The 24177-nt window shown below is 54.9% G+C and overlaps 5 protein-coding genes across 5 annotated transcripts; 4 read left to right on the forward strand and 1 right to left on the reverse strand.

Annotated features, from left to right (window-relative positions):
* Positions 1-703: 703 nt before the first annotated feature.
* J7T55_014328 (uncharacterized protein) lies at positions 704-4282 on the forward strand (the record flags this gene model as incomplete). Its single annotated transcript, XM_053142313.1, has 1 exon — positions 704-4282. One exon carries the CDS (start codon positions 704-706, stop codon positions 4280-4282), a length of 3579 nt encoding a protein of 1192 aa, XP_052994518.1.
* A 1027-nt stretch (positions 4283-5309) lies between these two features.
* J7T55_014329 (nonsense-mediated mrna decay factor) lies at positions 5310-9859 on the forward strand (the record flags this gene model as incomplete). Its single annotated transcript, XM_053142314.1, has 8 exons — positions 5310-5328; positions 5424-5468; positions 5528-7563; positions 7621-8067; positions 8119-8448; positions 8491-8983; positions 9045-9338; positions 9633-9859. 8 exons carry the CDS (start codon positions 5310-5312, stop codon positions 9857-9859), a joined length of 3891 nt encoding a protein of 1296 aa, XP_052994519.1.
* Positions 9860-12530: 2671 nt separating this feature from the next.
* J7T55_014330 (chitin synthase d) lies at positions 12531-14891 on the forward strand (the record flags this gene model as incomplete). Its single annotated transcript, XM_053142315.1, has 1 exon — positions 12531-14891. One exon carries the CDS (start codon positions 12531-12533, stop codon positions 14889-14891), a length of 2361 nt encoding a protein of 786 aa, XP_052994520.1.
* A 1045-nt stretch (positions 14892-15936) lies between these two features.
* On the forward strand, positions 15937-19315 carry J7T55_014331 (eukaryotic translation initiation factor 5b; the record flags this gene model as incomplete). The annotated part of the gene is made up of 4 exons (XM_053142316.1): positions 15937-16404; positions 16471-16965; positions 17022-18979; positions 19069-19315. 4 exons carry the CDS (start codon positions 15937-15939, stop codon positions 19313-19315), a joined length of 3168 nt encoding a protein of 1055 aa, XP_052994521.1.
* Positions 19316-20414: 1099 nt separating this feature from the next.
* J7T55_014332 (hsp70-like protein) lies at positions 20415-23148 on the reverse strand (the record flags this gene model as incomplete). The annotated part of the gene is made up of 5 exons (XM_053142318.1): positions 20415-20720; positions 20782-22747; positions 22838-22869; positions 22990-23051; positions 23136-23148. The coding sequence occupies 5 exons, from the start codon at positions 23146-23148 to the stop codon at positions 20415-20417; spliced, it is 2379 nt and encodes a 792-aa protein (XP_052994522.1).
* Between the last annotated feature and the right edge of the window lie 1029 nt (positions 23149-24177).

A 24177-nucleotide genomic window follows, 5' to 3' on the forward strand; every position in this document is an offset into this window, starting at 1 on the left:
GCAGTAACCCAGCTATCCACGCAGCTAACACCTGATCAATGGGCAAAGAATGAGCTTGGGGGAGCTGTGCGAGCTTGGGGTCACAATCGGTTGGCACTAGCTGCCGTACGTGCAGAGTGCATAGTGCCTAGGTACATGGGTACAAGAGAAACCCCTGCAAAACCCGGACGCGGGTGGCACGAGCTCCCTGCGGTCCCGATCCGTCCTTTTTTTTCTCAGAGCGACCTTGCGCCACTGCCAGAAAGTCAAGAGATCATCGACGGCAGAACTCGTCGAGCACTTCCTCTACCCAGGCCCGAACCTGCTCCACCACAACGACAACTCAGCGCAGGTGGCCCCAACTCAAAGCTCCATCCTACAGCACAACTCTCCGCCGTTCCTACCGCTTTACCCTCATGACGAAAGCCTTCTGTCCATCCTGCTAGTGCGATCACTTCCATCCATGCTGCGCGAGGCTCTTCCGGGGACGGCGAATCTGTGAAAAACGGCGGCGCAGCAACGATTTATTACTTCAGCATGAAGCGCGTGAGTGGCGCATCCTTTAAAACCTCCTGGCGCTGGCTGGTGCGGCCAGTCTCACGAATTAATTCTAGACCAAGACTGCTAACGTCGACCAATTGCCTGTCCTCAGTCGTGCCGACATATAATGACCTGAATCGAAGCTACTCCAATCCTCCCCGATAGCAGTCTGCACCGTTGCCTCATGCCAATGCTTGAAAGAACGGCCGCAAGTCTGGAACCATGCAACTTCCAACGAGTGCTCCCACCGACAACACTCTCTCTCAAGTCGCACCGAAGACTTCATACCGCCTTCTGGCACCATGGCGCTGTTGATATCGAGTTGTCCAGTGTATGGCAAGCCCTCGTTCGGGAACCTCTCGAGTCGCTCAACTTTCTCCCCCTCTCTCGGTCTTCCAGGTCGGAGCCCCTGAGTGCCTCTGCCTTTTTGCTCGACTTCTTGAATCCCCAGAGCGCAACGTCCCTCCTGAGAAGACTGTCTCCCTCAGCTCTCGACAAGTACGAGCGGCCGAGGCTTTATCTTAGAGGTGCTGTGCCTCGGCTCTTTACATCTTCGGCGGCTTCAGCGCAGCATTCGCAGCAGTCCCCGGCCGGCAAGGCATCAGAAGCCTCTGCTGTAGAACATGAGTTTATGAACGATGAAGTGGCCTCTGAAGAGGAAGGCTTTGATGAAGATTACGACGACGAATATGATGAAGCGGAATCGCCCGCGTTTTCCGCCCAATCAGCGCATGTAGCCCCGACACGGCTGTCCAAGTCTCGATGGGAGGTGCTGCATGGCATATTCCAGACCGAAGATGACTCCCAATTTCTCCATGCATGGCGGCTGTACCACAATACCCAGAACATCGACCGACGCAGGGCGATCCGCAACGAGTTCATAGACTACGCAAAAAAATGCCGAAGTATGGACCAATTACTTGCCCTGGCAATCAAGTTCTCGAAGTGGGAGACCTTTGGAGATATCTGGGAACAGTACCCAGATGCACACCGTGCCAATGCCAGAAAACTCAATTGGGATCACATTGAGAGCGTCCTTTCCGTAGAGGAAATCGGAAACGGAATCAAGTCTCTCGTGTTTCGCATAGACCAGGCTAGCAAGTCTGTTGTGCGCGAGGATCTCGGTTTTACCAAGAGTCTGCTGGACAGGGTGATATTCCCATGTATTCGCAAGTACTGGCGAGGTTGGAATGCGGATGATCTCGCCCTGATGCTGCATTTACTCAAAGACCATTTGCTCTACGAAGATCTCATCTGCCATTCCAAAGAATTAGGCCCGAGTCTCACGACCAAACTTTACAGGCAGTATCGAAAATTGCCTGAAGTTAAGCTTCGCGGTCACGTCATGCGTGAAATGATGAACAAAGTCTTCTTCCCCGCTGACGACGCTGCTGGCATGGAAATGATGGCGAGGGACTGGCACCGACGATTCCCCAGACTTGATATACCCGGTTTCCGGCTCTACATGTCTTTCTATGCACGCCGCGGCGACGTGAATGCAGTGCAGCGCCTGTGGGATGAGTACACGACAGAGTATCCTACCCGAGGATCTCCTGTGGGCAGCAGGAACCCGGAATATCTTCCTCTGCTCCACGTCCAAGCGGTCAGGGGCGAGCTGGGCGAGGTACGGCGGGTGTTCGACACACTGCAAAACACCTACGGGACTGACCTCCCTGTCATTTGCTGGAACGTACTGCTCAACGCTCATGGAAAAGCTGGGGAGTATGATACGGCGGTTCGTGTCTTCAGCGTCTTGCAAGAAGCTTGCAAGCCTGATAAGTACAGCTACGGCACAATAATGGGCTTGAGTGGGTCAAGAGGAGATCTCGAATTCACACTCGAGCTATACCGAATGGCCAAAAATGATGGCATAGAGCCCAACCCGGCCATGGTCGATTGTGTTGTGGAAGCCTACTCCCAAAACGACAGGCACAATGATGCCGAGAGCATCTGTGTCATGACAACGAAAGCACATCGGTTCAAGTTGGAAGAATGTACTGTACTGTGGAACACGTTACTGTATCACCAGGCCTCTCGGCGCGACTTGACGGCCGTCAATCGCCTTCTCGTGGCGATGACTGAACACCAGGTGCCTTACAACAACGAGACATATGATCACCTCCTCCGAGGCCTGGCGCTATGCCGGCAGCCTCATCATGCGCTGTACCTCCTAACATCTGCTGTCAAAAATCACTCATTCAAACCGACGATAAGGCACTATGCTTTGCTGATGAGTGCGTTTCTCAGGAGTGGCCAATACACGGAAGCCCTCAGGAGCAGCACTATCCTCCGAAACTTGGGCGTACCGAAGAGCAACGAGACCATGGTTCGAGTTTTCAAAGCTCTAGGTGCGGAGGCCAAAAGGTCGCCAGGTGAAGACGACAGCAGGCAACGGTCTATTTTGACCTCGGCGTTGCGACAGTTCAGGAAAGCGATGGAACCTGCGCGGAAATCTAAGCAAGCGCCGCAGCTTGGTCGCGCATGGATTCAGCCACTTAAATTCCCAGACACTGTGGCGAGTCGTACAGATCTGGCCTCCGTGTTGATTTTTGTTTTCACACAAATGAGGCAGACCATGGCGGTACCAGAAATTCTGCAGCTGTGGCGGAACTCATCACCGGAGGCGGCAAACATGCAAGAGCCTCCATTGAAGCTGCTTGAGGCGCTGATGCTGTCTGCTTTCTACGACGAGAATTACACCGAAGTCAAAGAGCTGTGGCGTGTGATCCTCGACCGCGCCGTTCACATGAGCCGTGTTGCAGCACCCGGGACGACAAGGGAGGACCCCCTCCCATCCATGCGGTACATTCTCAATAACCCGCTCAAGACGATGCAGCGTATGTATGCCGCGCAAGGTGATGTCGATGGCCTGCGGGAAGTCATATCCTCAGTCCTTTCTTCCAAGTTCCGGCTGGATAGCAAGAATTGGAATTACTATGTTCAGTTCCTGGCCTCGATGAAGAAGTTCCGCGAGGCGTTCGTCGTGTGTGAGGAGCAGCTGATGCCGCACTGGCTGGGCTGGCAACGGGTGCGCAGCAAGTTAGCCGGTTCCAAGACACAGCTGCCACTCGACTTGCGCCGCAAGGGTGTTAACTCCAGAGTCAACCGTCCGATCTCGCACACTCTTTTGACCCTGACCAAGGCATACATGGACTTGGAGCAGATGGCGGCCTGGAGCCCTGAGGCGGATCGGCTGTTGAGCTACATCGTCGACAAGTGCCCTGGTGTGATGGCGGCTGTCAAGACCTTAGTGCGGACGGGTGAGGAGACGGAACGGAGGTTCTTCATGAGCGAGAAGCAGGCACAATTGGAGGAGGATATGAGAAGAGAGCAGGAAGAACGAGCACGGCTGGGGGACAAAGCAGACGAAGAGGTGCCGCAGGCCTTCTTGGACATGATGGAGCTGGCCGGGGCTGGGCAAGGCACATCAGTGAAGCAGGAGTCCTGGGGTGACGATAGAGACAGGGCCGTGAGTGACGCACAAAGTGACGATGGGGACAGCCAGTGGTCTGATGCGGATGAATCAGCCAGCGAAGACTGGACGCCGAGAGGGCCTGGGCGAGGAGACAAGCGCTCTCAGCAGCCGCATGATACCTCATCTGGCCCTCAAGCATCTAGGCCTTCGGACGGTGATGTCTCTCCCGATGAGTTGCGCAGGGCTGAGGATGCAGTGTTTGCGACCAAGAAGCCTGCCATCTTCTCGTCTGCAGCGAAGTCAACTCAACGGTCGGCCTCACGCACGTCCGATAAGAAGGACAGATGACGAGAGTTAGTGACACGGGAGGAAACCTTGTCCATACTGGCCTGAGTGAAGATGGCGAAACCCGACAGGTCCTGCTGCGATGTATATAATAAACCATCGGTGTACATGGTGGTCTATATGTGCCACTGGAGGCAAAGAGCTGTGCACAGTATATTATTGTATAGAATTTAGCTACTGACAAAGATACCTCAAATCTATTTTGGGCTCACAGGTAGCATTACCCATTTGTCGTTTCAGGCTTGGTAGAATTTGCTTTAGGTTAAAGTGAGCTCATCCTTTAGGACCAAGGTGGACAGGACCGGCAGGACATGGTTTGGATGGATGGATTGATTGTCCCGGATTGGGGCCCGTGTCCCACGGTCTGCCTACTCCCAGGTAACAGTACCGTACCTCAGGGCGAGGCACTTGTAAGTGTGCCCCGCACCAGGCACCGCCTAGCACACCCTATGTAATTCACTAAGTTTATCCGATATTCGTAGCCCCCACCACAGCTCTCTCACCCAACCAGGTTTCCTGTCGGCCGCTTTGACTGAATGGTAGGCTCCTTCCACCTGCAAGGTTCCCACTCGTGCAGTGAGTGCAGTCAGTCAGTCGTGATCGACGACTACCACCCTTGAAAGCCGAACTTCGATGAATCCGTCCACCACCATCACTACCACCACTGCTGCTGCCGCCACCACCACCCTCCCTCGTTCGACAGCCCGCCGGCCGCGACAACACAGCAGTCCAACAAGAGCTTGGCTTGCCTCTGTCGTATCCTCCCTTTCCCCGACACCAACGCCACTCGACTCTCTCAAAGCAGCGACATCATCAATCGCCATCAGCCAGAGGGTGCCTTTGTCACAAGGCCCTCTTGGTCGCCTTCGCCTCCCCGATGCCTACCGAAGTTGACGCCGACTGTCGCTTCCAACGCTCCGGGCTGTCTAACCCTTAGTTAGACTGGCCCGCGAAACATTTACGAATGTAGCCACTTTAGTCTTTGGTCCTACTTTCAAAATCAATTCCTTCGCGATCCATTCCCCCCAAGATGGATCGCGCAAGAAAACGTGAGTGCTCGCCAGAGCTACCTCCAGAGCTGCCACCCGCCAGGCTCCAGGTAGAGTGCTTCCCTGGGTCCAGTGGCTAACATGATCTTCTGTAGGTGAATTGCGTTCTCTGAACGAGCGCGCGTGGGCGGGCGAGACTGGTGAGCACCTTTGACTCCGCACGCCATGTTCCTGTTAGGCTGACTAGACATACTGGTAGACCTGTTCGAGGTCAACAAACCTCTCGACTCGAAGCTGGCAAAGCACACCGCATATATCAAGCGACTGCGCACCGCCGTGACTGCCGCCACCCTGCCCACCTTTATCCAAGAAATCCGAACTCTCAGCCTGCATCGTTACTTGTCCGAGATCATATCCGCCTGCTACGAAGGTCTTACCAAGCTCAAGGCAACAGGAGGTGATGTTGAGGCAGGGGTTGAGATTGTCAGCGCCCTGCATCAACGCTTTGGGCCAGACGAGTTCACCCAACAGCTTGCATGGCAGCTCGGCCGAGGCATCGCCACCCTTGATAAGAGCTATCTGAAGACACTGCCTCCCGATGTCCGAGAGAAGGAGGAGAAGCAACGACCGCTTCGTCAGAAGGCCCTTCTCCGTGTCATCACTGAGCTGTGGCTCGTGGGCGTCCTGAAAACCCTCGACGATGTTATTCCCGATGACACCGTCAAGAATGCTTCTGGCAAGGTCCCGGAGCTCAAAGCCCGGAACACCAAGGGAGGCGGCGCGGAACCTTTCCCACTGGAGGTTTTGAAGGACTTGTTGGGGCACGACCGTGATCATTCCAACCTACCCTTACTTGTCACGTTCGTCAAGACTTTCTCCTGGGATATCTTGGGTGTCAGGAAGACAGCAGGCGCCGAAGGTCGCAGAGCTTTGGACGAAGAAGCTGCAGGCAAGACCACTGATGGCCCTGGTGAGAATGAGGATGGCGAGCTATCGAGTGATGACCCGCCTCTGGTTTCATCTGAGTTACAAGAGCGCTTCAAGAACATCCTCAAGCGCTATTTCGAAGATGTGAAGGCTCACCTTCTTCGAGATCAGAAGGCCATCTTCTCCCAGTCTCGCAAGAATGCCGAGGCATACGTTAAGTCCGGGGAGGTATTCGAAGACCGACAGGCGAATTTCGACAAGCAACTCAAGGCCCAGGAACGCCTGGTCGCCAACGCCCAAATCCTCGCCGATACTCTGGGGCTAGACATGCCGGATCTGAAAGACCACGAGGCCTCGAATGCATTGGCGAATGGGGGTATTGGTATTGTGAAGGCGGGCGAGTACTTGCGCGGGCAAGGCGACGGAGCAGGGATCTGGCAGGACGAGGATGAGCGTCGCTTCTACGAAAACCTGGCTGATCTCAAGGGGAAAGTGCCTGGAATTCTCCTCGAAGATGCCAAGAAGAAGAAGCCCGAAGGCGATGAGCAAGTGGGCAAGAAGATTGATTCTGCTGAAAATGGTGAAGTTCTGAAGGCAGGCGATACTTCTTTGGACGATCAGACCACTGCGATTGCCAACAAGACCATCGGAGCCCAGGTTGATGCCATTATTCTGCGTCTACCGGATCTTACTACCAAGGAGACAATTGACCAGACGGCCATCGACTTCTGCTTCCTCAACTCGAAGGCTTCCCGGAACCGCTTGGTCAAGGCTCTCACGGACGTCCCCAAGAACCGCGGTGATCTTCTCCCGTGCTGGGCCAGGCTCATCGCCACTCTGGGCCGATACATGCCGGACATTCCCAAGGGTGTCATCGAGTACCTAGATGCGGAATTTCGCAGCCTGCAAGCTCGCAAGAGCAAGGAGTTCCTGGCTCAGGTTCGGATCGGCAACATCCGCTACCTGGCGGAGTTGACCAAGTTTGGCATTGTCCCAGAGCACACCGTCTTCCACTGTCTCAAGGTCTGCTTGGATGATTTCTCCAAAATGAACATCCAGATCATTTGTGACCTCCTTGAGAATTGTGGTCGATACCTGCTGCGAAACCCGGAAACCGCGCCTCGCATGACCTCCTTCTTAGAGACCTTGCAGCGCAAGAAGTCTGTGCAGCATATCGGGCCCAACGAGCGGATGCTGATTGAAAATGCCATATACTACGTTGATCCACCCGAGAGACCCGCCATTCAACAGAAGGAACGAACTCCTCTGGAGCTCTTCGTCAGGAAGCTGATTTATGTGGACCTGTCGAAGCGGACTCTCGATAAGATCGCGAGACAAATCCGCAGGATGCACTGGGAAGAGGCAGAGGTAAGTCACAGACATCGCGAGCTACAAAATTGGGTTTACTCTAACACACTCATCTAGGTCCGACAGGCTCTGGAAAAGGTCTTTTCGAAGCCCGGCAAGGTCAAATATGGTGCAATCCACCTCCTGGCCTCTCTGCTCGCGCACCTTTACAGGTACCGCACAGAGTTTGTTGTAAATGTGATCGACAACATTGTCGAGTCTGTCAGTGCGGGTCTGGAACAAAACGACTTCAAGAACAACCAGCGACGTATCGCGGAGGTCAAATACCTGGCGGAAATCTACAACTACCGTCTGGTCGAACACGCCGTTGTCTTCGATGTCATGTACAAGATCATGACCTTTGGCCACGGCGGCCCGCCAATTCCCGGACGCTTGAATCCCTTTGATTTGCCTGACGACTTCTTCCGTATCCGTCTCATCTATTTCATTCTCGAGGCTTCGGGTGTCTACTTCAATAAGGGTCCTGCAGGCAAGAAGCTTGACTACTTCCTCTCCTTCCTTCAGGTATGTTATTCTTTTCGTAATTGAGGAAGCATTCAACTAATTCTCGGGCAGTATTATATCTTCACGAAGAATCCACTGCCCATGGATATCGAATTCTTAGTCCATGACATCTACACTGGCACCAGGCCGCAGTGGAAGCTGGCATCGAACCTGGAGGAGGCCAGCAAGGCATTCCAGCTGGTGCTCGCCCAAGATCGGAAGGCCGCTGGGCTTGATGGACCAGAACCCCAAGACCAAGACGATGATAGCAGCGGATCATCAACGGAAGATGAAATGGCAGACGTCGATGACGATGATGAAGCTGAAGTCGACGAGGACGAGGGTGTAGCATCTGATGATGAAGATGATGAGGAAGACGACGAGGCAAGTTTGGACCCCACGGTATCTAGCCACATGCCTACTAATTCTTAGTTTGCCAAACAGGACGAGGATCGGCAGACGACTTCGGAAGAGTCTGTTGACGAGGCCATCATCGTAACTCGCCAGGAAGAAGAAATCGACCCCGAGGAAGATGCCGACTTCGAACGCGAATACGCAAAGATGATGTCCGATAGTCTGGAATCCAGGAAGCTCGATAGACGTCCCGTATTCGACGTGGCGCTGCCAGTCCGATCGAGGCCTCGTGAGACTACCATACTCACTGACCAAGGCGACGGTGACTCTGAGGCTCCGGCTCCGGCTCCGAAAATGGCGTTTTCGGTACTCACGAAGAAGGGAAACAAGCAACAGGTCAGTCCCTCGATCTCCAATACAAGGATGAAGACTAATTCTATCCAGACTCGAACGCTGGAGCTACCCACCGACTCCCACTTTGCGGTTGCTATGAGAAGCCAGCAACAGGCGGAGCGTGAGGAACAGCAGCGCATCAAGAACCTTGTGCTCAACTATGATCTTCGTGAGAACGACGGTGAAGATGGTAAGACATTTCTGCAACATGTGCCTAGTAAGGACAAGTCCTAATTGCTATTACACACCAGGTTCCGACAGCAAGCCAATCACCCACCATCACAACCATCGTTACGACAAAGCCAACAACAAAAACCCCGGACAGCGAATCAAGAAGCTCCAGTTTGAGGACTTTGAGTGGTATGAGAATTCCGAATGCAACCCAGAGCTCGACGGCGTTTCTGGGCACGTCGAAAGACGGCGACAACAGAAACGTCTGTCAAAATCCGATCTGGGGCCTGTGAATGAGGATGTCAGACCCCATGACACCATGGGCGATTTCACCGTGGCAACTCCGCATTCTCGGCCTTTCCGTCGCTATCGACGTGGACAGATATATCGGACGAGATAAAGCCCCTTGCTACCTACCCCGACAGTCATTTTATCCTTCAGCGATCGATTTACTGACAAGGCCGTCTCACGGCGTTCTCTAACAGGACTTGATGACGTGAATAACGAGCCAGCTTAGCGAATGACCCATTTATTTGGACACGCACGGGCTTCCATTAGTAGTTGCGCGCCCTGATGCCAGTCCTGGCTCGGGCCGCCTAAATTAAGGCATGAACCCAGCACCTGGTAAGGTCATCAGCAACTCGAGGGCATCAGTCCTTCCGAGACAGCGACTTCGCAGATGACCGAACACGCCAGTCTATCTCAGTACACCTGCGAAAACATGAGATGGTCCAGTCGTGGCACCGAAGCGTTGAGAGTTAGCGAAAAGTTAGAGATGAAAGCCGGGGAGGAGCGAGAGCAGTGGAGAGGCAAGAACACCGCGACGGCAAAGACCTCCGAAGCCGGTCGCGACAAGGACCTCCACAGTGACGTTCCGACCTGGCTGACCTCGTGAGGCACAAGACAACCGACCCTCTGTCCGGCTAATAGGTGACGGAGAGCACACCTGCAAGGCGCGAGTATTCGCGCGTGCAATTCCCAGGTTGCTATCTGTGCTTGACGCTGAGGGAGCAGAGGGATAGTAGGAAGTGGCCTTCACCATTCTGAAATTCGCATTCTGCCACTCAGTCTAACCTGTCAAGACGCCCACAGAGAAGGATGGCCAAACATTGAGCCTTTGCTCAGAGAAACAAGTATGCGAGAATAGTAGGAGAGTAGTCAATCTTTTTGGTATCATTAAACATGGTGATGTCTGAACAATCCGCGTGAAGAAATCCAAGTAGTAAACAGGCCTGCTGGTCCCACTTGGACACAGATGCCAACCGAGGCCTTTGCTGAGAACTTCAAACCCACAGCCGGGCACCTCTTGTGCCCAATGCCGGATGGCCCTGGAACCTCTTTCTGCGAGGGGGATCTTGAGTAGTTCGCTGTATGTACGACAGGCTTGGCCTGCATAGTGGTTCCTTGCTCCCGGCTACCGTGCATTTGGGGTTACGCTGCCTACGCTACGGGGATGAGGCTCATGGTTGATGGCGAATACTGTTGTCTGCTTGTGTGGGTGCTGCGGTTCTCCAATAGATGAAGGTGAACGACACGCCGCCTTGGTTGGATGGATGGAATTGGTCAGGCGAAGGAGCTGCCCACCACCCAGAAGATGGCAGAATGCATCTCCACAGCGACAAATACGAGGTTGGATGCGGGTTTAATTCTGGGCTGTCACCATTCTGCAACCTTACCTCCATCCCTCCTCGCTTCAACTCCCAACAAGCCTCTCCTTTTCGGTGCGTGAGCCCCGACTCTGATCCCGCGCGAGGCCGGTGACGTGCAGGGTCGTCCCCTCGATCGCACCGGCACTACAACCTCCTAAGGTGTGGAGCTACCAAGGTTTGGAGCCTTCACCACCATGGGCGTGACCCTCCCTCACCAAGCCTGTTGCTGTCGCGACGATGGGCCGGCGAGTAGGCACGTCACATGGGGCTTGCTAGCTATGTTGCCGTCGTTTTTGCTATGGATCACCTGTCTTTTTCATTGTCGCTCTCTGTTCAGGTGAATGGTTGCTCTTGGCTTGGCCGCTTTGTTGTTAAGCCATCGTGGCTCGCTGCTTTTTTTGGCCGAATGCCAACGTTGATCTCCATCTGTGTCTCTCCTTGCTGATTCATTCTTCTCTCTTTTTGCTAATCCCTCTATGTGTGCTCCCGGTTGCCTGGAAGCTCAAGGCGAGCTAGAGTCTGCCAAGAATTTCACAGTCAATCGAGGTGTGATTGTGACATCTAGACAAACACGCATCAAGATTCACCACAGCCAATGTTCTTGTCCCAAGGTCTGACCCTAGGGTGAGTTGACCGGCCCTCGAAGAAAAGAATGATCGACTGACAGACCCGCACAGAAGATCGGCTGTATCCGAAACACGCAGCAATCTGCACTTCGGGCCACACCTATGATTTGCGGTGCATCGAAGCGATCCACCACCTATGCACCTTTGTCTCTGCGCGTGTCTCACAGCTCACGGCGAGGTTGGTCCGCCCCGGGAGACCTGGCACCAACACGCGCGTGGCGGGGGCAGGTAACGGCCCGGTGTGCGACCCTTCCGGCCAGTCGTTTGGTCGCCGTTCGTTAGGGGAGCGTCATTTGCAGCAAAGGGGCGTTGCAAAAGTAACGGGTTGTGTTTGTGCCTTTGACATACGGGCGCGGTGGCAGACGAGAGCAGCCTGTCTATACGAACGTCCTGGAGCACAGCTTCGGGGCCCGACTGCAGCCACCCGCCCCTGGTACAGGTACAGGCTGTACTTGCTTTTTTCCTTGGGGATTCTCAACTTCCCTGGACTGAAGAAATTGTTTGCGGAATTTCAACCCTCGCTGACTCGCTGATGTATCTCCTTTACTTTGACTTCCTGAGAATCGAACGTATCGGATCGCGAGAGTGAGATATCTCGACTCTCCGAATTCACTGCTTCCCGACCCGGCCCGGATAGGACCACGAAATACCCTGCTGGACAACGTCAAGCAGCCCTTCCCACTACTGCAAGAACCCGAAGATAATACCCCTTTCACCTGCATTACATCCTCAGGTTACGGCGCCAGACATTTCAAGAGACATGCCTGGCATTACATGAGTGAAGCAACCAACTTTCTCTGGCCCTAGTAGCCCCTGCGACAGTCACCTCGCTCCCAAAATCCTGGCTCTAATTAAGAACTGCCTGTCCGAGTCAAGAAAGCTATTTTTTTCGGTCGAGGCTGAGCATCTCGCTCTGAACGCCCTTTAACATGGCTACATCATGGGCTGTCAAAGACGTATGTCTAATATACCGCTTGAACCTTGCTCTCCGGCACCGAGGGCGGGCTGACTCCGCGACAAGCGCCAATAGCTAATTATTGCATCCTAGATTGTCTATACAGCTATAGTAGGCCTGGTCATGCTGGCCGCGCTTTTGGAATGGTTCCTGTGGATCGGTGCGTTTCTGTACTGTCTCTGGAAGGTCTTCAGGAAGTCTGAACACTGGACCGTAAATGTCCTCGCAGTTGTAATTGCCGTCGCTTTCCTGCTACTGAGGTATACACCAGACTCTAGACAATCCCTTTAGAAAATAGCTGACCACGTATCGCACAGGCTTATTTTCTTGCCCATCATGGTGGTCACCCTGCCACTCCCAAGTCAGATAGTCAGGTACTGGCCGGGAGAAATGGTCGACTTTCTCATGTGGTTCGCTTTCTGGTCCTTCGCGGGCCTGCTGACAGTGCCGTGGCTATTCTGCGTCTATCAGCTTGTCACTCACCAACTTGGGCGGACGAAGCGCATCAAGCAACTCCTGGACGAAGACTCTGCTCCCAAGGTCGTCATTGTCATGCCGTGCTATAAGGAGGAGCCCGACGTCCTCATAAAGGCCATCAACTCTGTGGTTGACTGTGATTATCCGCCATCATGTATCCACGTGTTCCTATCATTCGATGGCGACCAAGAAGACGAACTTTACCTGACTTGTATCGAAAAGCTTGGTGTGCCTTTGACGCTTGAGACCTATCCCCAAAGCATCGATGTCGCCTATAAGGATGCTCGGATCACAGTCTCGCGGTTTCCCCATGGTGGCAAGCGAACCTGCCAAAAGGCGACCTACAAGCTGATCGACAGAGTTTACTCCGAGTACCTCAAGATGAACGACAACCTTTTCATCCTCTTCATTGACTCCGACTGCATATTGGACAGGATGTGCCTGCAGAATTTTCTCTACGACATGGAGTTCAGCCCGGGGAACCAGCGCAACATGCTCGCCATGACTGGAGTTATTACCTCTACAACCAAGAAGCACAGCATCATCACGCTCCTGCAGGACATGGAGTACATCCACGGACAGCTGTTTGAGCGCTCGGTCGAGTCGGGCTGCGGCTCGGTGACGTGCCTCCCGGGGGCACTGACGATGCTGCGGTTCAGCGCGTTCCGGCGCATGGCTAAGTACTACTTCGCGGGCAAGGCGGAGCACTGCGAGGACCTGTTCGACTTCGCCAAGGACCACCTGGGCGAGGACCGGTACCTGACGCACCTCTTCATGATCGGGGCCAAGCGGCGGTACCAGATCCAGATGTGCACGTCGGCGTTCTGCAAGACCGAGGCGGTGCAGACGTACGCGTCGCTGGTGAAACAGAGGCGGCGGTGGTTCCTGGGCTTCATCACCAACGAGGCGTGCATGCTGACCGACTGGCGGCTGTGGCGGCGGTACCCGGTGCTGGTGCTGTACCGCTTCTGCCAGAACACGATCCGCACGACGGCGCTGCTCTTCTTCGTCATGGTGCTGGCGCTGCTGTCGACCGAGAAGAGCCTCGCCGACCTACCTGTGGGCTTCATCGCCATCTCGCTCGGGCTCAACTGGCTCATGATGATCTACTTCGGCGCCAAGCTGCGGCGCTACAAGATCTGGCTGTATCCCATAATGTTCGTTCTCAATCCTTTCTTCAACTGGTACTACATGGTGTACGGCATTTTCACGGCCGGGCAGCGCACGTGGGGAGGCCCGCGGGCGGACGCCGGGGCGGCCGACAAGAACACGACGGTGCAGGAGGCGATCGAGCACGCCGAGCAGACAGGCGACGACCTCAACATCAAGCCCGAGACGTTCATCCCGGCCGTGTTGGCGCAGGAGGAGGAGCAGGAGGCGCTCAGGGCGGGCAGTCTGAGCCGGGCCGCGAGCCGGAGGAGAAGGAGGGCCAGGATGGATGGCGCCCTGGGCCGGCAGAGGAGCGTGCTGCAGCCGCCGCCGCAGGTCGAGGGCCTGTTCGCCGCGCCGCTGAGGACCGAGGGCGGGGTCTATAGGTACCCCGACCCCGGGACTGAGTCGAGCGGGAGCACCGACTTGTCGGCCGGGGACGCCAGGCCCAGGAGGAGGGCTGTTATTGCCACTGCGAAGCAGGCTAGGCGGGACGATATCGAGATGCGGGAGTCGTCTTTGGAGAGCACCTTGTCTAACAACACAGACATGACCAAGGGCAAGGGCACGCTTAGTAGCGACGCTCACGGGTTCTCACATAGGGACGATCCGACCTCTGCGGCGTACATGCCCCGCGGGTCGCCGCCGCCAGAGGTGGAGGATCAGAACGACGCCTACATCGTCGTCATGAACGAGGAAGACAGCCGAAAGTACGAGATGGCCCACGCGAGCCAAATCAACCGGCTGTCGCACTCGCAGGCGTCCCAGGTCCGCCACATGTACGACCACGCTGGCGCCGCCGAGACTGGCTACGCAGAGACGCTACCGGGCACACCGGTCAGTGGTTCGGGAGAGGGAGGCAGTGCGCCCATGCGGGCGCAGGTCGGGTTCGCGGAGGGGTACCGAGACGTTGGCGGAGACCGGCTCATGGTGCCTCATGCTGGCGGTAGAAGGCGGGAGAGGGGGAGAAGTCCGCTGGCGAGCGAGGCTTTTGTGAGGGTACCATTCGAGGATGACACTGAGCTGGAGGAAGACGAGACGGGCTCGTCAAGCCATCGTGGACGGGAGTAGATCCTAGGCTGATGCGAGAACACTGGAGGCTGTCCGTGATATCAGCGTTGGATTACTGGCGTGAGTAGACGGTGATTTTAGCCACAATAGACCTTGGATGATAGACTCGGAAAATTCATCTGGGAAGCCTCTTGAATCTTGTATGTATGCCACAAGCTTGTTGAAGACAACACCAACTGCCACATTGGAGAGAAATCATTTGTCAGAAGTATCACTTATGAACACCTACCCAGGAGGTCATGTAGGTGGAAGCCATTTTCAAGAAAATTGTCAAGGTCGCATATATGCTACATCCAGTAGACTGATATGTACCTGATCAGACATCTTTCTATCATCCAAGCGTAATTGCATTTCGCCAACAGCCTTGACAATTTAAGAGCTAGTCAGTTCACTTCATGGTTCAGAAAAAGTGTGTGCACCCAACAGTCTGGGTCCAGAGATGTTTTAGAGTTCAAGACCAGAGCACCAAACGGGAGGCAAATCAAACAACACCCATCTAAACACACTGTGCGTTTGCCAATAGATTAGCAACTCTCTCTTTGCAGGTGTTTCTGTGGCCATTCTGAAGTGAATGATTGCCCTTGAGTTAAGTGACAGATGCTCTCATTTGCAGATGCTAAGTGACCAAAATTTACCAAAAAGAAGGAAATCGATCTCCGATCCTCTGTGGCGGAGTTCCTCAGAGGTGAGTCAACACTACTTCTGCAGTCGTTGCGTTAAATCCGAGAGGTGGTGGTTTCCCATGGTTAGTTAGCAGATGACAAGACCGGAAGGGGGACTACTGTATGATGAGACGCAGCGACTGCTTTGCCACAGCTTGGAGCTGCCCTGCGAAAATATTACCCCACACTTTGACCTCGCCCGCTGCAGTGCACCAAGCAACTTTTGTCTGCTACGTCTCAACCCATCACCGACCCGCACAACTCCAATCATTTTATTGTCCTTTCCCAGGCTGGTCCAACCACGGTGACTCGTCCTGCAGCAATAGCCCTAGCACAGAAAGACATCTACACCTTCAATTTAATCAGTCTTGGTAATTTGCAAAATGGCACCCAAGAAGAAGGGTAACAAGAAGGGCCAGGACGACTGGGAGGCCGAGCTGGGCGAGTCCATCGCCCCAGCAAACGGAGACGGTGCCCCAGCCCCGGAGAACGGTGATGCCGCCGGCGCCGAAGAGGATGCTCCTGCCGCAGGAGGTCTCATGGGTCTGATGCGCAAGAACAAGGAGAGACGCAAGAAGAAGGGCCTCCCTGAGCTGGAAGGCGAGGACGCACCAGGCGCCGAACCAGCCGAGCCCGCTGAGCCGACCGCCGCACCAGCAGAGGCCAACATCGAGGACGAGTTCGCCCTTCCCGAAAAGAAGGGCAAAGGTGGAAAGGGCAAGCAACAAGCCAAGCCGGCACCAGCTGCTAAGGGCGACGATGACGAAGCGGACGCGTCTGGCAGGGTCCTCACCAAGGCCGAGAAGGAGAAACTTAAGAAGGAGCGTGAGAAGCAGAGGAAGAAGGAGAACGTATGTCCTTTGGCAACCACAAGCATCCTGCTATGACAATGAAGCTTACAATCTCTACACAAACAGGCCGCAAAGAAGAAGACAACAACACCGGCACCCGCGAAAGCCGAGCCCGCCAAAGCCGCCGAGAAGCAAGACGAGCCTGCTGCGGCTGTTCCAGCACCAGACGCCGGAAAGGGCGGCAAGAAGCTCCCCAAACACCTCCAACTCCTCCAGAAGCAGCAAGAAGAGCTTCGCAAGCGGGAGGAGGCCAAGGCCCAGGCCGACGCCGAGGAACGAGCCCGGCTAGAGGAAGAGGAGCGCCTTGCCGAAGAGGAAGCTAAGCGCAAGGAAGAGGAAAAGGCTCGTAAGAAGCAGAAGGAGAAGGAGAGAATTGAGCAGCTTAAGAAGGATGGCAAATACATGACCAAGGCCCAGAAGGAAGAAAAGGCCCGTAATGAGCGCAAGCTTCAGCAGATGCTGGCTGCTGGCATCCAGGTTGGCGGTCTGGCTGATGGCGAGTCGGCTAAGAAAGAGAAGCCTAAGTTTGAGAAGAAGGGCAAGGGAAAGAAGCAAGACAAGGTGAGTACCTCAACCTTTACGTATCTGGTCTAGTTCAGTCACTGATTTACGGGCAGATCGACGAGGAGAAAGCGCTCGCAGAAGCCGCTGAGCGAGCAAGAAAACAGGCCGAAGAGGCTGCCAAGAAGAAGGAGGAAGAGGAGCGTGCTGCCCGTGAGAAGGCGGAGGCTGAAGCTGCCGCAAAAGCTGCCGCGGCGAAAGAAGAAGAGATCGAGGACGACTGGGAGGCCGCAGCGGCATCGGACAACGAACCCAAAGACAGCTGGGACGCAGACTCTGATGAAGAGGCAGAGAAGAAGACTCTGCCTTCAAGACCAAAGGCCGAAGAGCCCGCGGCTAAGGAAGAGGAGTCGTCCTCGGAAGAAGAGTCGTCAGATGATGAAGATCTGGAGGCGCAGAGGAGGAGGGAAGCCTTGGCTAGACGTGAAAAGGTCCACCAGGCTGCTCTGGCCGCCCGATCGAAAGACAACCTCCGATCTCCCATTTGCTGTATTCTCGGACACGTCGACACCGGAAAAACCAAGCTGCTTGACAAGATCCGTCAAACCAACGTCCAGGAGGGCGAAGCAGGTGGTATCACTCAGCAAATTGGTGCTACCTACTTCCCAGTCGATGCTATCAAGCAGAAGACGCAAGTCGTCAACCAGGATGGCAAGTTCGAGTTCAAGGTCCCTGGTCTCCTGGTCATCGACACGCCTGGTCACGAGTCCTTCTCCAATCTGCGTTCAAGAGGTTCCTCCCTCTGCAACATTGCAATCTTGGTTGTCGATATTATGCACGGCCTGGAGCCACAGACTCTCGAGTCCATGCGCATGCTCCGTGAGCGGAAGACACCATTCGTGGTGGCACTCAACAAGATCGATCGTCTGTACGGCTGGAAGAAGATTGACAACAACGGTTTCCAAGAGAGTCTGGCACTCCAGGGCAAGGCTGTGCAGAACGAGTTCAAGAACCGGTTGGACCAGACCAAGATTGCTTTCGCCGAGCAAGGCTTCAACGCTGAGGTCTTCTACGAGAACAAGCAGATGTCCAAATACGTCTCGCTCATTCCCACATCAGCCCATACTGGCGAGGGTATCCCTGACATGCTCAAGCTGATTCTGCAGCTCACCCAAGAGAGGATGGTGGGCTCGCTCATGTACCTCTCCGAGGTGCAAGCCACCGTCCTGGAAGTCAAGCAGATCGAAGGTTTCGGTATGACAATCGATGTCATCCTTTCCAACGGTATCATGCGGGAAGGCGATAGGATCCTATTGTGTGGCACGGAAGGCGTCATCAAGACGAACGTCCGAGCCCTGCTTACACCAGAGAAGCTCAAGGAACTTCGTCTCAAGTCACAGTACGTGCACAACAAAGAGGTCAAGGCCGCGCTCGGTGTCAAGATCGTCGCACCTGGATTAGAGAAGGCCATTGCTGGCTCTCGTCTGTTGGTCGCAGGACCCGACGATGACGAGGATGACATTGAGGACGAGCTCGAGAGCGATCTCGAGACCTTGTTCAGCCGTGTCGAGAGGACTGGCCGTGGTGTGTCTGTCCAGGCGTCCACCCTGGGTTCGCTCGAGGCTCTGCTGGACTTCCTCAAGGACTGCAAGATCCCCGTGGCCAATGTCGGCATCGGCCCCGTCTCCAAGCGAGATATCATGCAGTGTGGTATCATGCTGGAGAAGTCGCCCGACCACGCGGTCATGCTCTGCTTCGACGTCAAGGTAGAGAAGGATGCCCAATCATATGCGGATGAGAATGGCGTCAAGATTTTCACAGCCGACATCATCTACCACCTCTTCGACCAGTTCACGAAACACATGGACGACCTGCTTGAGAAGAAGAAGGAGGATTCCAAGATGCTGGCTGTCTTCCCCTGTGTGCTCAAGCCTGTGGCAGTCTTCAACAAGACAGGCCCTATCGTCGTTGGTGTCGATGTGGTAGAGGGCCAGCTGAAGGTCAACACGCCTATCTCGGCTGTGAAACACAATCCTACTACTGGTGTGAAGGAGATCATTGCCATGGGCAGAGTGTAAGTTCCTCCCTCCTCAACTATACATTGCCTATTGCACTGTCCCGGCGAGGCAGACGTTACATGAGCTCAACTAACGAAATGTATAGCACATCAATCGAGAGAGAACACAAGCAAATCCCAGTCTGTAAGAAGGGCCAGCCCTCTGTGGCCGTCAAGATCGAGATGGGCGGGCACCAGCCAACATACGGGCGGCAGCTCGAGGAAGGGGACACGCTGTACAGCGCAATCTCGCGGGCGTCCATCGACTGCCTCAAGGAGTTCTACCGCAAGGACGTCTCCAACGACGAGTGGCAGCTGATCGTCAAGCTCAAGCCTCTGTTCGACATCCCCTAGACGGGTGACGACATGGACGTGCTTGACGAAGTCCTCAATACTCCCGCAGACCGCAAGTATCTGACTGATGACATCGCCCAGGGAAGGCTGACTGTGATCGGGTTCTCCCCGCAGGGGAGCCCTGGCACCTTTGCGTATGACCATCTACGTGTAGACCCAGACCAAGAACCTGTCGAACTGTGATGGGGGGACGGGTTCGGGGCAACGGATTAGCGGATTAGAGAAGCATTTGGGAGACATGAGAGACGGGGAGACAGCGAGGGGGGTCCAAAAAAGTTTGATACACAAAACAGCGGCAATGAAAAATAGCTTTTCGCAGAGCAGCGGTGAAAGTTTGAGTATATACATTATACATACATCGCGTGAAGTTGTATGAGAGGGGGTTGGGCATGGAAAACAGACGAAAAAGGTGTATCTTAGTTGCATTAGTTATTCGGGGGTTTGGGCTTCCAAGAACGCATCTTCATTACTTATTCATTCCTCCACCCTGCGTATGCGATGGCCCAACGTGTACTCCTCAAGATTGATTGTCTGTAATGGTGACTTGCAGACCGTGTGCTTCGTGATACTTGTTGTGATCTTGGATTAGGCCATCCTAGATGGTTGATACGCATGTAGACCAGCAGACATAAAATGAACAAGAGAGAGATAGAAAGAGTTCATGTCCATTGTCACATCTAGGCTAATCTAAACTGCACATCATTCATAAAGAGTAGTAGGGCCAAAAACAGACAGAGAGAAAAACAACATGTGGGTGTCCCGTTTTTTCCCGTCTATAGCATTTCCTTTCTTTCCCACCCAATGTCAAATTACTCTGTGCACAACCACCCAAGAAGCACTCTCTCTTCTTTGTTCCCCCAGCTACCACGACCCCTTCACCTGTCTGAGGAAAGGGGAGGGAGCCCCCAAATACACACAGGAGCCAGCCAAGCCCGCCCACAAATTTGACTGTCTTGAGCCGATCTATGGGAAATCCACAGCCTCTGTGTTCTTTATCCTGCCTTTATTTCTTTCTTTGGACGTGGAAGCAGCCTCCGCATGCCTCAAACCATTCCCTTCAATCCAGCTCGATGGGAGAGTCAGCGCTTTGGCCGAGACTCTATTTCGGGTCCTCAGACTCCTCAACCTCGGCCTTGGGGGCGGCGTCTGCGTCGGTCATCTCGGCGTCCTTGCCGTTTGCGCCCTCCTGCGCAGGCTTCTGGGCCTCGGTCTGCTTGCGCGCCTGCTCCTCGGCTGCCTTCTTGGCTGCCTTCTCGGCGTCAACCTTAGCCTGCACTGCTTGGCGTTCGGCCTCGACCTTCTCGAAATGTCGCTGCACGATGGGACCAGCCATGGCGCGGATCTCATCAATCTTGGCGACGTAGACAGCCTTGGTGGTGTCCTCACCATCCTCGTACAGCCAGTCCTACATGAGCTGTTAGTCGTTGTTTTGAATCCCAAGGGGGCTCGCCGGATCGGAAACTTACCTCAGAAGCCTCCAGCTTGGCCTTGATCTTCTCCTTCTCCTCCTCGCTGGCGTGCTCAGCGTATTGCTCATCGAGCTTGTTGCGCAGCTCGTAGATGAAGGTCTCGAGCTCGTTCTTCTTCTCCTCGGTGTCGGCAACCAGCTTGTCCTCCATGACCATGGAATACTCCTTCTCGGTCAGGTTGTTCTTGGCGGTCTCGTCAAGGGACAGGTTGCCAGTGACGATAGGCAGATCTCCCTTGCGCACCTGCTTCTTAACCTTGCGTGTCTTGGGCTTCTCCTCCTTGTTGTCTGTCTCCATGGCCTTTGATTTGGTTAGCTCGTGAACCTCGTCTTGCTGCAAGTCTGATGAGATCGACGCAGCTTCGCCGTTACCGTTCTCGGGGCAGGTCCGCTTGCGATTCATTGGGGTCGCCTCATTCTCAATTGGTGGAGAGCTTGACGATTTACGCTTTGCGCGCGACGACGTATGGAAATGATCAACTGTTGGAGTACTCACATCTGGGTCCTTCTTCTCGCCATCCTCCTTCTTGGGGTCCTCCTCAGGGATAGGCTCCTCGACCTCCTGGTCCTCGACGTAGTAACCACTCTCCACGTTCAAAACGCCGTGGATGTTGACACGGGCCTTCAGCTTGCAGATCATGAAGTCATCAGGGCCACCGGCGGCCTTAACGCCCTTGACCGAGAAGCGACCGATCCATGGGTTGATCTTGCCTGGAAGATCATCGGGCTTGACGTAACGGGCCTCGAGGTCAAAGGCCTGCTTCCGGTAGAAGGTCAGGATCTTGGTAGAGGGCTGAACGCCGCCCTTGTTAAAGACGACCAGGCTCGTGTCCTCATCAGGAATGTCGGCAGCCTTCTCCCAAGCAAACTCGATAGGGTAGGGAATGACGTCCTGGACGGAGAAGTCACGAACCCTGAAGACTGGGGAGAGAATGGCACAGCTGAAGGCGCAGCCTCGAGCAGCGGCTTCATCGGCGTTGAGGGTGAACGACAGGGTCTTGCCAAAGAAGGCCTGAATGCGGTCCTTGACGGCAGGCACACGAGAACCACCACCGACAACCTCGATAACATCGATGTCGTCCTTGGTAAGCTTGGCATCAGCCAGAGCCTGCTCCAGCGGGGCGGTGGTCTTGGTGAGCACGGGCTCGATGAGAGCCTCGAATTCTTGTCGGGTGACCATGGCGGCGACATCGACATCGTTCATGAGGGACTCGATGTTGACAGGGGCCTGTTGGTTCGCTGACAGAATCTTCTTGGTCTTCTCGGCGGCGGCAGTGACACGTGCGATGGCGCGGGGGTTAGAGAAGATGTCAATCTTGTACTTGGCGGAGAACTCCTTGGCCAGGTGGTCGACCAGGGCCTTGTCGAAGTTCCTGCCACCATAGTGGCGGTCCCAGGCGGTGGCCTTGACGACCAGCTCGCCCTTCTTGAACTCGACAATGGAGCAGGTGTAGTTGCTTGCGCCGACGTCGACAAACGCGACACGACGCGGCTTCTCCTCGGCCGAAGGCAGGTCGAGCTTGGTGATACCGTAACCGAGAGCGGCGGCGGTGGTGTCGTTCATGAGGCGCAGAAGCTTGAGGCCAGCGACCTCAGCGGCGTCTATCAGGGCGCGGCGCTGGATATCGGTGAACCAGGCAGGCACGCTGAGGACGACGTCAGAGACGGGGAGTTTGAGCTCGGCGGATGTTGTTGATTTGATCTTGCTGAGGAACATGGCAGTAAGTTGTGTGGCGGTGAACTTCTCCTTTTGGCCGCGGTAGTTGACCTCGGCGCCGACCTGGCCGTCGATATCAACCAGGGGCGCGGAGATGTACTGCTGCTCAAGCTGGACATCGGGGTCGGAGAGGGAGCGGCCGGCAAGGCGCTTCAGCGAGCTAACAGTGTTCTTGAGGTTTGAGATCTCTTGTGTTTTGGCGGTCTCGCCGAGGTATCGTGACTTGGGGCCAAAGCCTACCAGCGATCTATTGAAAGAAGGGTTTAGCCTCATGGATTTTGCAGGATGAATCGAGAGGCGGCAAGGCCGCCGCATGGGCTGGGGGTGGGGCACTTACGGTGTCGCTCGGTTGGAGACCTCATTTGAGATCTGTCACGGTTTCTATGGTCAGCATGCATGTCGTCGTAGAGGCGCAGGGCTTTTTCCTCTGGCGTGTATGCGGCGTGGAAGTTGAAGATCGAGAAGGGGGAGGGTGGGGGATGGACATACAACATCGACACCTCGATTTCTGGCGACGGCGATGACCGTGTTGACGGTTCCGAAATCAATGCCTGTGACGGAGCAAACACATCAGCATCTAGATCACCGAGACAAGTAGCAGGGAAAGGAAGGGGAACATGGGTGCGACAACTTACCGACAACACTCATTCTGGCGGTTTGTTGGGTTGGGTTGGTGGGGTAGGAGGATCGTGAGTAAACTGGACGGAGACTGGTATCAATAACGGTTGACTGGTTGGTTGGCGATGGGATCGGGGCTGCTCACAGGCAAAGGGGAAAGTGTGGTCGTAAATATCCCGAAGTGCTGGTCAAGCAGATCTGAGATGGTGTTGTGGTGAAGGGAAAAAGGGTATGCGTGGTGTTGCAGGTTCGCCTGGTGTGCGAGTGGTGGGTGTGCAGAGAGAATAGAAAGTCTGTCGTTGGATATGGCCGGGCGGCTGCTGCGATGGAAGGGACACACTAGTCGTCAGCGAGGAAAAAAACTGCTGTGGTTGCCGCGCTCTGCCCTGCCCAGCTTTCGGTTGCGTAGCTGGCAGACCTGGCAGACCTGGCAGATCCTTGGAGCTAAGCCTTGAAAAGACGTTATTCCCACGCCACAGGGGTGAGGTCAAGGGGGCGGAACGAATGGGCAAGTGGGCGCCAGAAGTTTCTCGAACCGACTGGGTACAGTATTCTTGCATCCATCCAATTCCAGCTTTCCAGCTTTCCAGCTGCAACACTCTCTTACAACGCATGCACACATGCACACATGCCACACACATGCACGCTCCCACTGCCCAACCATTAAGGGCCACCACCGTTCTGGGCAAGTCTGACAGCCTTGTCTTCCATTGTTCAGACCGCAAACATCTTGGTCCATCAGCCACCATTCGCCCCAGCCTGAAGTGGATCCAATATCCTATCCATGCAGTAAAAGTAGTAGCATCACCATCGTGGCTGTCCTGTGTCCTGTCCTGGCTGCCTGGTTGTGTCAGTGCCAGTGCCAGTGCCAGTGCCAGTGCCAGTGCCAGTGCCAGTGCCCACGAGCCCGTGTGGGCTTATCAATCAATCTGTGCACGCCTCGGAGTTGTTGTTATCTGGGTATCAATCACCCCGCCATCCCGCCATCCTGCCCTCTATCGCAGAATCTTTCTGGGATGCCCCACCACGATGACTTCACAGCTCCAGCCCACCTTCCAA

This window comes from Diaporthe amygdali (genome assembly GCF_026229845.1).
Source record: "Diaporthe amygdali strain CAA958 chromosome Unknown NODE_11_length_1138210_cov_64_948100, whole genome shotgun sequence".
Lineage (NCBI taxonomy): Eukaryota > Fungi > Ascomycota > Sordariomycetes > Diaporthales > Diaporthaceae > Diaporthe > Diaporthe amygdali.